We start from the raw sequence: 13,333 nt of genomic DNA on the forward strand, positions 1-13,333 counted from the left end.
AGTACATGACCTTTTTATTCTTGATATATCTCCTCATGTGCTACAACAGTCAAAAGAACTAAATAACATTAATCTACCACATAAAAGAAAACGTATTTCTGAATTGAGTCAAACTTATTTATGGCACTTACGTCTAGGCCATATAAATCTAAATAAGATTTCGAGATTGGTCTCTGATGGAACTTTTAGTTCATTGAAAGTGGAGTCACTGCCAACATGCGAATCCTGTTTAGAAGGCAAAATGACCAAGAGACATTTTCCCTCAAAAGGAAATAGAGCCAGTGATAAGCTAGAATTAATTCACTTTTGATTTGTGTGATCCTATGAATATACAAGCAAGAAGTGGTTTTGAGTATTTTGTGACTTTCACAGATGATAACTCAAAATATGGATATATTTATCTGTTGTGACATAAGTCTGAATGCTTTGAGAAATTCAAGGAATTTAAGACGGAAACGGAGAAACGACATGATAAATATATCAAAACATTGCGATCTGATCGTGGCGGTGAATACCTTTCTGCGGAATTTATAAAATACTTATCAGATAATGGAATTACATCTCAATTATCTGCCCTAGGAACACCACAATAAAATTGTGTGGTAGAAAGAAGAAATAGAATCCTTATGGAAATGGTTAGATCAATGTTAAGTTATTCTAATTTGCCTTCTTCCTTTTGGGGATATGCTTTAGAAATAGTAAACTACATTCTAAATTTGGTTCCTTCAAAGTCAGTACGTTCAACTCCAGTAGAATTGTGGACTGGGCGCAACCCAAGTTTACGACATATTCGGGTTTGGGGTTGTGAGCACATGTGCTGAAAGGGAAAACGGATAAATTGGAATCAAGAACAGAAGTATGCATTTTTATTGGACATCCAAAAGGAACAAAAGGCGGTTTGTTTTATTGTCCCAAAGAAAAGAAGGTAATTGTTACGACAAATGCCAAATTTTTAGAAGAGGACTATCTAACGAATCATATTCCTAGAAGTAAACTAGTTTTACAGGAATTAAACAAAGGAGTAACTAAAGACTCATCTCTAGAACGTATCCCGGAAGCCAGTATTGACATACCACTGCATTATCGTAGTAGGAGAAATGTCAATAAGCAATAGATTGCACAAGAGCAATTGCCTGACATCTCACTACCCCAAAGTAGTGGGAGTAATATTGAGCAACCTCAGATTGTTGAGCAACCTCAGATTGTTGAACAACCTGAAATTGTTATGCAATCTACACTCCAGGAAGAAGTTAATGATATCCCAGCACCGCAAGGTGTGGAGGATAACATTGAGGCTTCAGTTCCAGGAAATGATGACGTGATTCAACAACAAAATCAGCCTCCACATGTAGTGACTAGTCGTAGTGGGAGAATTATTAGAAAACCTCTTCGGTTTGCACTCTTGGGAGAATCTTATGATAGAATCCCTGAAGAGCCTAATATATAACCTATTAATTATGACGAAGCACTACATGATGCAGATGCTGATAAATGGGTTGATGCTATGAAATCTGAAATGGATTCCATATACTCTAATCAAGTCTAGGATCTCGTAGAACTACCTACTGGACTCAAACCCATAGGTTGTAGATGGATCTATAAGAAAAAGAGAGAAGTGTATGGAAAAGTACAAACTTTTAAAGCTAGGCTTGTTGCAAAAGGGTTTACTCAAAAGAAGGGATCAATTATGAGGAAACTTTTTCGCCGGTAGCCATGCTTAAATCCATTAAGATTCTCTTATCCATTGCTGCTCATTACAATTATGAGATCTGGCAGATGGATGTCAAGACCACTTTTCTAAATGGAAGTCTTGATGAGTGCATCTATATGGCATAACTAGTTGGTTTCATAACAAGTGGCAATGAGCACATGTTGTGTAAATTAAAGAAATCTATTTATGGATTGAAACAGGCTTCTAGGGCATGAAACACTTATTTTGACGCATCGATTAAGACCTTCGGTTTTGATCAATGTGAAAATGAGTCTCGTGTCTATAAGAAGTAGAATGGAGATAAAGTTACATTTTTGGTTTTGTACGTAGATGATATTTTGCTCATAGAAAATAATGTGAGCATGTTGAACTCAGTAAAGGAATGGTTGTCCTCACGTTTCGATATGAAAGACTTGGGACATGCAGCACATATCCTTGGGATCAAGCTTATGCGAGATCGCAAGCAAAGGATATTAGGCTTGTCCCAAGCACTTTATATTGATACTATTCTCACCAGGTTTGGCATGCAAGATTCCAAGAAAGGGTTTCTCCCCTTTAGACATGGAATCTCTATGTCAAAAGATCAGTCCCCAAAAATGACTGATGAGATAGAAAAGATGAAGGCGGTCCCTTATGCTTCTGCTGTAGGGAGTCTTATGTATGCTATGCTATGTACTAGACCTGATATTTGCTTTACTGTTGGCATGGTTAGTAGATTTCAGTTTAACCCTGGTCGAGAACACTGGACTGATGTTAAGCATATAATCAATTACTTGAAGAGGACTAGGGATTATATGTTGGTGTATCACTCAGGTGATCTTGCACCCGTTGGCTATACTGATTCAGATTTCCAGTCAGATAGAGACTCTAGAAAATCTACCTCAGGATATGTTTTTACCTTAGGAGGTCGAGCCATAAGTTGGAGGAGCATCAAGCAATCATGTGTTGCTGATTCCACCATGGAAGCCGAATATGTGGCTGCATCTGAGGCAGCTAAAGAGGCTATTTGGCTCAGGAACTTTCTAAAAGAGCTTAATGTGGTTCCTTCGGTTCAAGCACCAATTGTACTTTATTGTGACTGTAAGCACGTGATTTTTGCCCAATATGAGAATTACTCCCAAAAAAAAAATTCAAAAAAATAAAATGATTTTCCTTGGTGTGCAATTTGTGAGATTTTGTGATATTTTGAATAATTATTTGTATTTGTCTGTTGTTTGTTTATTTGTTAAATTAATAAAAAATACAAAAATATGTCGCATTTGCATGTAGGATTTAATTCTATAATTGTTACTAATTAAATTTGTTTACAAAAAATAAAATTACAAAAATAGGCATCGTTTGCATTTTTAGCATTTAATATCCAAATATACAATTTTATGCTTAATTATTACTTAATTGTGCGTTAATTGTTATTGGGAGTTAATTTGCGCTTTTATAACTTAATTTAGTTCTTAATAATAAGTTAAGTATTTTTATAATTTAGTTTTAGAGAAATAAAAGAAGAAAAGAGAGCGAAAATATAAAGAAAGTCGGAATTGGGCCTCTTCTTCGATTTCAAGCCACATGCCCAAAAAATGGCCCAATCTTCCCTACGACCCAGTCTATTTCGAACTGGGTCGACCCATTCCATAACCCAACACCCCTATTATCTTACAAACAACACAACACAAAACAAAAACAAAACCCAAAAACCCTAAAAGACCTAAACCATCCCCCCCTCCTATCTTCTTCTTCTTCCTCAAGCTTCCTCAAGCACACAACCATGGCTGCCCTTGACCCCACTCCCTCACATCCAAACGCCATCAACAAATACTCACGTCACACTCACACACACACGCACCAATAACTCCATAGCTACCCTCCTCCATCGAGCTTCGTCATCCATGGCGAGCTCAAAGCTCGACCATAGCTGCCCTCAACTTCACGTCCAAGTAGACCAGTACGACGAGGTGGAGTTCGACGTCCATGGCTGCTCGAGTTGGAGCTCGACGAACTGCTACTGCTGCTCACGCAGCTGCTTCATCTGCCTTCGTCCCCGTCGGCTTCGTCGCAGCCACATCTCCTCCTTCCTTCGAGCTACTGCTGCCGCGATGCTGCTCACTTCATCGTTCCAACTGCTCCAGCTCCTCCGTTGCCGCAAAAGCTGCCAGCCGTTGCCGCTGCTTCTGCTTCCTCCGTCGTGCTGCTGCCATGGTTGTCGCTGGCAGCGTCTTCAACTTTCTTCTGCCGCTGCTCGCGTTTCATGGCCAGCTGCGGGCTGCTTCTACTTCTTCTTCGTCTTCGTCGTCATTTGTTCGAGCTTTGGTCGAGGCTCGTCAAAACAGTCCCTACATAGTCAAGTTCGTCGTTTGTTTAGTCGATTTCGTCGTTGATTCATCTCCGGTTAGTTGTTTTTGAGTTTTATTTTTGTCCATATTTTTGTTTGATATTTTCCGGATCCAAAATCGTTAAAAAATTCAATTCTTGTTTTGTTCGTTGTTCATCGTTGAAATCATTTTCTAGTTTGTTCAAATGTTTTGTTGATTTAATTTTCAGAATCAAATGAAACTTTGATTAATTAATTTTTCAGTTTGTTTCATGTTTGTTTCATTGTTCTTATTTATTGTTTAGATAAAAGTTGTTAGTTTAATGTTGGTGAGATACAAATTGAAGTTTAATAAATTGTTTCTTCAATTTGTTTCATGTGTTTTATGTATTTTTAGAAATTGTTAATATTGTTAAGTTCAAGTTTAAGTTCATAATTGTTTCATCGTTGATCTTGTTATTTGTCTAAAAGAATTTAGTTGTGTTAGGGAAATATGTTGGTTTAATCGTTTAAATCCATCATGTTTGTTGTTTAAAATAGATTTAATTCATGTTCATACTTTGTTTGATTGTTCTTGAATCCGAAATTTGTATAGCTTGATTTCTTGTTTACCATTTGTGATTATTTCTTGAATGTGTCTCATAAAGTTTAATATAGGAATTGTTGGTTGTAATGTTGTTAGAATTGATTTTAAGTTCAATATGATTGAATTTAGAAATCTAAATATACTTGTTTGTTGTTGTTGTTGAATCCGAAAATAGGATTGTTTGTTGCTAAAATATTGTTCAATCAAATTTTAGTTGTTCTTTGTTGTTCAATTTGTGTTCATGTGATTTGTTGTTGAAATGTTGTTGAAATCATGTTCATGTGCTTTGTTGTTGAAATGTTGAAGAAATCATGTTCATGAAATTTGTTGTTTGAACATTGTTAGAAATTAATCATATTGTCTATATTTTGGTTAAGTTTGATTAATTGATGTGTTATAGCTGATGGGTAGTTTGGTAATTTGCAGTACGTTCAGGGGTAGTTTGGTAATTTCAGTAAGGTCGGAGGGGTAGTTTAGGAATTGTACATTTTGTAATTGTTTATATGAAGCATGGGGGACAAAATGAAATGGGGTGGGTTGTGATATAGTTGTTTAATATAAAGGGGGGACAATACAAAATTTAGTGGGGGAATCTTGTATTTATTTATGTTAGGCATGGGGGACAAAATATAATGGGGTGGTGTGATATGTTTATTTAATGTAATGGGGATGAGTGGGAAGATAATGGGTTTGGTAGAGAAAAAGTATTGATTTTAATTGATTGAAAGATTTATGGGATGGGTTATATATAGGAAGTCTTGAAACAAGAGATAGAAGAAAAAATACACACACAGAGATAGAGAAAAAACACAGATAGAGAGAAAAAAAACGGACAGAGAATAGAAGAGAGAAAAAAGGGCTGAACATTTAAGAGAAAGAAAAATTCCGAAAAATATTTAAGCTTTCAAAATAAAAATAAAAACTAAAAAATCTTCTGCTTTCTTTCTTTGTTTGAAATTAGTATTAATGGTTGTTGTTTCATTCAAAGCTTGAAGCTTTTGTTTTTGGGATTATTGTTCTACTGGTTTGCAAACTCTGTTCCTGGGTTGTTATTGTTGTTGGACTGTTGTTGCTGTATTGTTATTACTGTCGCTGATTCTCATCATCATTTTCTTTTGTTTCCAATATCAGGTACATATCTGTAAATTCATGTCATGAAAAGCTTCAACATGGCAAGTAAATGAAGTTTGGAATTATAAGGATGTCTTCTACTCATTTAAATTTTATTAGTTTAAGTTTCAGTTTTGTTTTAGTTGGTTAATATAGTATTATACTTGACATGATAAACTGTTAACTAATTAACCTTCTGGAGTAGTAAATTCCACGATAATCTTATATGTTTTGAGGACTAGTGATGACATTTACTGTTTGAATTGTTGAGATAGGGAACATGGCAGAAAGTTGGCCATTAATTACATTTTGTGATACTGTTGGTTAAGCGTAGGATAGTATGGAAATACCAAGAAACTATATTACTAGCATATCTCGTCCAATATTTGATTTTGTTCAAAGCTAGATGATTGTTAGTTGTATTTTGATTATATATGGCGCAATAATGGTTATGTGTGTAGTCAATAGTTGAAAGGTGAATTGATATAATCCGTTACGATTACAATGTTGGAATATTGCAAACAGTTCATGATGTATGTTTGTGTTATATGTGATGACGTCTTATTAAATCAATTGGTAGATTAGTTCTCTTTCTTAATAACAAATGACCATAGTTATTTTGAGAGTGCGATCAATTCAATTCTAAAAAAAAAAAAGTATAAAAAATAATGTCAATAATTTGTACAAAATATAGAGCTAGTGTTTGCAAATATTCGCATAGGCCGAGAATAAGAATTGGTTTGATTATATTTATCCTAAATTCAATCATCGTGAGTAAATTAACCAAATAATCATACGTTTGGATTAAAAACAAATGGTGTAGAAGAAGATTGTATTTATAAATTGCAACATTTTAAAAAATATAAAAAATAGTATTCGCCTCAAATAGAATAACGGAAATTCTGGTAAAATATCATTTCCTTTCTTACATCAATTCTTTCCTAATGTTTATACGTAATTCGCACGTTGTTTATTTGGGTAGGCAAATAATGCATTCACTACAAATGGTAGTATTAATCACACGTTGTTCATTTTTACTCCTTAAATTCGAATTGCTTGGAAGAATATAATTTATACGCAAAAAAATATAATTTGTGGTCAACACTCAATAATTTGTGAATCCTTTTCGAGTAATTTAGAGGCGTCTCAAATAGTGGTTTACCATAACTTTCACATAAAAATAATATGGATGTAATAAATAATTTGTAAACAAATTTATATTACAATCAAGAATATATTTGTGATTAGGGATATGTTCGCGTAACCTGATTATATTTCTAAAAGCAATTCGGATTATGCGTTCGCGCAACTTCGAGCGAACATTTAATAAAAAAGGGTTCTTTGGAGACTATCAATATTAGCTTCATAAAAACCCGAGATGTGCGGTTCACTACTTAATCATACAAAAAGTGCGAATTTTCTTGATTTTATTTAAAACACAATTTCGAAAAAAATAATTATTATATTATCAATATCATTGTGTACACGTACGCGTGACACGATTTCTCACGTTAAAAAATATATAATATATAAAACGAATACACGTATGCGTCATTCGATTCGAAGAACGGTCTTTAATTATAAACAATCTAAACAGAAGCGGTAACAAAATCATGCAATAAAAATGTAAAATTGAGATAATTAAGCCAAGAATAAAAACAGTTAAGCGACCGTGCTAGAACCACGGAATTCGAAAATGCCTAACACCTTCTTCCGGATTAACAGAATTCCTTACTCAGGATTTCTGGTTCGCAAAATAATAAACAGAGTCATATTCTCCTCGATTCAGGGATTAAAATTGGTGACTTGGGACGCCTTAAAATTCCCAAGTGGCGACTCTGAAACAAACAAACAAATCCCGTTTCGACTGTCCTTTAATTGGAGAAAACTCCCTGCACCCTCGCGGGGGCGGAAAAAGGAGGTGCGACAGCTCTGGCGACTTTGATGGGGATATAAGTACCCAGAACCACTGGTTCAAGGTTTAAGAATTCGAGCTTAAAATAACTGTTATAGTTGGCTTTATTTATTATCTGATGTTTACATGATATATGCCTAATATGCTAAATGATGCTTTTACCGCTTTAATATTATCTGAATTGTGTATATAAAACTACTACGAAACCCTTCTTCTTTCTGAGTCTTCTGAATTTATGGTGTACACGTGCGTGTGGCCCACCTTTCTGTTAGAAGTCATACCAAATAAGACGAAGTTGGGACAAGTAACTAGGCCGGGCAGACTTTTGTGCTCCCGGTACGTTGCCCCCACTTCGGCTCAAGTTGTCCACTTGGGTAAGCCAGGGCTAGAACAATATGCCGAAAGTTTTTTACTTAGAATAACTCAGCTTCATGCCGGATCCCTAGTAGGAACGTTTGTTTGCATCACGTGCATTTGACTTTGGAGGCTCAACACAAGGGTTGGGTCTGTCTAGGACAGGTGCACCAAAAATGAAAATGACCATCCTGATGCATCTTACTTGCTCCTACTTGCGCATTTATTTGATTCGGACTTGTGTGCTGATTGACTTTTGAATATCAGGAATAATATTTTAAAATTGAAAAAAAAAGAAATAGCGGTTAGGGAATTGATTGTTTATTTTTGAAAAAAAACCAATGCCCAAATAACTATCAAAACTCTGCCGAAATTTTGAGAAAATGAAAAAATATTTTATTAATTTGTTTTATTAAAAGCAAAGAAAAATAGAAAGAAAAAAAATTGTTGTTCTGTCTTATTTTTAAAAATAAAAAATAAAAAAAAATATAAAAAGGAAAATAGTTTGTCTTCCCCTGAAAATGACAATGAAAAAGAGTCTTACTTTTAAAATAGTTTTTTTTTATTTTCTGAAAATGCCAAAATGAAAATGAAAAGAGTCGTGCTTTTAAATTGGTTTTGTTATTTTTTATTTGCTGAAAAAGAAAAAAAATATCCTGTTTTAAAATAGTTCGGTTAATTGGCCCGAACTACGCGGGTTTGATTCTCACCGGATGTGAGATACGTAGACAACCCTTATCGGGTTCAACCCCCCTTTTTGCTAAAATAAGCCAAAAACCAATAAATAAATAAAAAAAACGTGTCAAAATTTTAATTTTGTCGTAAATAAGTCGGGCAGTGTCCAGCCTCCACTTTTTGCTAAAAATAAATAGCCAAAAAATATATGTCAAATTTTAATTTTGTCATAAAGAAGTCGGGTGACGCTGTTTTATCAAGACATAGCCGAATGTTCTCGAAAGGGACGCCGGAAGGCTGACTTTGCATAAACAGCCACCTTTGGGTCATTTTTTAAAATTTGGTCCAATTGACCCACACAGCCTTAAAAAATCTTCGTCCCCGAGGCGCTGAAGGGCCATGTTGCAACACCTGGTTTTTATTGTAATTTGAAAAAAAAAACAAAGAGTCAACGGTCAGGTAAATACCGTTTAGATTTTTGGTCAAAATAAGCCGAGCCAGCTTCGGCCGCGTCTTAAACCGTTCTTGCCGAAATAGCCTTAGAGTATGTGGGTTGTTTGATTTTCGAGTTTGTAGGTCATCTTCAAACCTTTGAAACCCAGTTTGTTTTATTATGGAAACTGATAATTCCAAAAAGTGTCTCATTGTTGTTACCTTTCATTTTGTCTGAACTACGCAAGGTCTGATTCATGCGGGGTCATGATACTTAGGCAATCTCCATAAAATTCGACCGCCACTGAAAAAGAAAAAAAAAGGGAAGAAAGAAAAATAAAGGAAAGCGCAAGTGCATCGCATCTCTGATAGAACGGTTTAACTGCTTAGGTGCATTGCATCTTTAATATATGATTATATGTCAAATGCCCTGACACTAACGTGATGGCTTCCCTTTGCTGTGTTCATATATAGAAAAGTGGTTGGTTGTGGTAACTCCTCCAACGGTTTAACTGCTTAGGTGCATTGCATCTCTAATATATGATTATCTGTCAAATGTCCTGACACTAACGTGATGGCTTCCCTTTGCTGTGTTCATATATAGAAAAGTGGTTGGTTGTGGTAACTCCTCCTTGCAAAGCAAATGACACAGAACCTTAGAGCAGGGTGGGTCGGTACTGATGACCGACAACAATTGGTCGAACAGAACAACGGGTTGGTAGAAGAAGTGAAAATGCTGAGACAACATGTGGCAGACATGTATCAGGCATGGATAACTGGGAAAGCACCACCCCCACCACCGCCAAGCTTTTCAAACTCTGGCATTACCCATCCCCCATACTCTCCATCCCAACCCACTTATGACAGCTTTCCTAGCTACCCGAGTAGCTCCATCACTCGTCCACGCTACTCCCCTCCCCAATGCTACTTCTCTCCACGAGATTCCCAAAGACGGGCTTCACTTTCCAAATACCCAGCTCCACAGAAGGCCTATCCACCCTCACAAGCCTACCGGAAGCCCCCTGGATCAGGTTTCCGGCCCAATCAAGCATTTAGGAACGAAAGGTTGCTGAAACGAGGAAAGGCTCTCACCCCTATCGGAGTATCTTATGCAAGTCTGTTTGAAAGGCTAAAGCATGCTGGCTTGATTGAGCCGCTCCCCGCATATACTCCAGATCCACATGCAAGAAACTTTGATCCGGCAGCGCGATGCGCGTACCACTCCAATGTCATAGGGCCGCGCCCGCGGGGGCGCAGGGGAGTTTTTTCCAATTAAAGGACAATCGAAACGGGATTGGTTTATTTATTTCAGAGTCGCCACTTGGAAGATTTAGGGTGTCCCAAGTCACCAATTTTAATCCCGAATCGAGGAAAAGAATGACTCTATATTACAGTCTGCGTACCAGAAATCCGGATAAGGAATTCTGTTAACCCGGGAGAAGGTGTTAGGCATTCCCGAGTTCCGTGGTTCTAGCACGGTCGCTCAACTGTTATATTTGGCTTATTTATCTGATTTTAAATACAATATGAACTTATGTGCAAATTTTATCTTTCAACCGCTTTTATCATTTACTGTTATTTTTATCAAGAATTGCAACGTTATAAAAATATATCTCGAACCACGTTACAATCAATGTACCCGTGGTCGTCGACACACTTTGACTCCGTTGAGATTTGGATTTGGGTCACATCAATGTGCACCCGAGTTTAAGGAAATTAAATTATTAAAGGCGCGCCTAAAGCGACTAGCGTATTTATTTTGGGTAAGACCGTGGAATTTTACTAAACGGTCCATCCCGAAGTCCAAATAATTTTTAAAGCAAATATTTACTGAGGGCCCCGCAATTTGTATTTTATTTGGCGAGGCTCATCTCATTCTTATTTTTTTAAAATGAATTTGCAACGTCATGGACACGCATCTCGAACCACGTCACAATCAATGTACCCGTGATTAGAAATACATTTCGAATCCGTCGAGATTTGGATTTGGGTCACATAAATGTGCACCCGAGTTTAAGAAGGTAAGGTTTATTAAAGCGTATCCTAAAGAGACTAACGTGTTGTTATTTTAGGAGGGTTGTGAGATTTGCTAAGCAACCCGTCCTGGAAACTAAATGCTTCAATAATATACATTTAACAAGGGCCCCGCATTTGCACGTTTTGTTTATTTTCATCGAGGCTCATCTCGTTCTTATTTTAAAAGGATATCCTATAGCAACTACGTTTCTTATCGCGTTTGTCCTTATCAATTGAAAACAGTAGATAGTCCTAATTAATTAAATGCTTGCAAGTTATTTGTAATGACATTCAGAAAAGCTAAAAAAATTTCAGAAATGGGGCTGTATGTGCAGTCAGCTGAACAAACAATTATAGGCCCAAATCCAGCCCATGCGTGATAGGCCAGACCTGGGCCTCTGCCTGTTCTACGCGAGCCTACTTGGTTTGCTTCGATTTGGGCTCGACCTTCATGAGGTTGAGGCCCTGAACTGATTCTTTATTTTGTGAAATGAGTTTATCAATTTATGGGACAATATGGCAAAGGGAGAAAGAACTTTAACTAAAACGGATAGCTTTCCTATTTGGCCTACATTAGAGAATATACTATACCATCAGACTAAGTCTGAAATACAACTTATTACACTGGGCATATTTTCACCTAGCAGTATACATACAAGGCTAGCATTCGTTAACCTACATTGATATACTTAGTATGTAGGCTGCTTCTATTGTCCAAACAAAAATGTAACTATTTCATGACATTTAGAGTAACAGTTCATGTACATATATAAAAAAACAATCTGCAGGTCCTCTCTTTTGCATTCATGCTCAAACTTTCAGTTACATTTGTGGTATTAATTGTGTACCTGGTATGGAGGACAAAGAAGGAAGGAATGGTCAGCTAGGCAGTATGCAGTAAACACAGCAACAACAGATACACAACAAACACAGCAACAACCAACTGAACCAAGTGTCTTCCACAGCCACAGACAACCAACAGTGATCTCCCAGAATACAAGGACTAGCAAATAGTCGAGTGCCAAGCCAGTAGTCCCAGGAAAAAGTAAAGAAATAGCAGCAGTAACTGAGGGTTCAGATGCAGTAAAACCACCAGTTCAACAACCACAAACAACTCAGTCAATGCAAGCAACAGAACTTGGCCAAGACAGCTTGACCAATATGCACTCTTATACAACTTTCAGGCAGTGTTTGGTTACAATCTATTTGGAAACTAACTTATGTTATTCAGCTTTCTTTAAACTCAGTAAAACTTTCTTTAGACTAAAAGTTTCAGCTTTAAAACTAAAAATTCCAGCCTTTTCTCTCTTTTTTTTTCTGAAGACTAAAAGTCCAGCCCCGTTTAAGTTATCAAATGGCCTATTTATAGGCCAAATGAAACAGTACAGCTGAGCTGCCTGCCTTGCCAATTGGCAGAATGCCCATACTCTTTAAGCCCATGCCTAAGCATCTTTGGTGCCAGCCCCTTTGTTCCCCACGCCTGGTCTTTGTTTAATCAAGAGTTATGGGCTCGTTTTATTTATTCATTTTAAGCCCCCATACTCTTATGTCTTGTTCCCCATTGGCATTAATTTAATCCCAAATTAGTACCCTACTTGTCAGCTCATTTAAACTAATCATTTTTGTTCTTTGCAAACCCCAGACTACCCCTGTTAAACCCTGGTTACCACTGTCTTGACCCTTTGCCGCATCAGGGCATTTTTGAACTGATGAAAGTTTCAAATTCAGGACTGCCTAGACTGAACCTTTCAGTCATTTTTCAATGCAAACAAACTATTTCAAACAATGTTGGGGCCTTCAATCAGTGGCAAAGTATCAATTAGTCATGCGACATTATTAGCTCGTTTGATTCATTAGTTATAGAAACTAATCAACGACATTTATCGAGTCGACTATACTAATTATAGCAGGTAATAATCAGTCGCTCACATAAACAATATGTTCAGGGACCTAAAGGGCTTCGGACAACTTGGTCAGTCACTAGGAACCTATATAAGTTTATTCATGCGACGACTATACTAATCGGACATGCTTATCATAGGATACATTTAAATCATACACAGAAACCAATCGACCAAATAAAAGGTCTTTACAGAGATGAAGAAATCCGAATGAAAAATAACAAAAATAACAAACAAACACAACGAAACATGCTGACCACTTAATCAAAACTAACACAAAAGAAAGGAAAACTTACCGAAAATGTTTAAATCAAACAGACCCAAATCT

General features: G+C 36.5%; 1 protein-coding gene across 1 annotated transcript; it reads left to right on the forward strand.

The window, feature by feature from the left end:
* The first annotated feature begins 2,115 nt into the window (after positions 1-2,115).
* LOC138870308 (secreted RxLR effector protein 161-like) lies at positions 2,116-2,853 on the forward strand. Its single transcript, XM_070148101.1, has one exon. It carries the CDS (start codon positions 2,116-2,118, stop codon positions 2,851-2,853), a length of 738 nt encoding a protein of 245 aa, XP_070004202.1.
* Positions 2,854-13,333: the final 10,480 nt, after the last annotated feature.

The sequence above is a fragment of the Nicotiana sylvestris genome, chromosome 6 (genome assembly GCF_000393655.2).
Source record: "Nicotiana sylvestris chromosome 6, ASM39365v2, whole genome shotgun sequence".
Taxonomy (NCBI): Eukaryota; Viridiplantae; Streptophyta; class Magnoliopsida; order Solanales; family Solanaceae; genus Nicotiana; species Nicotiana sylvestris.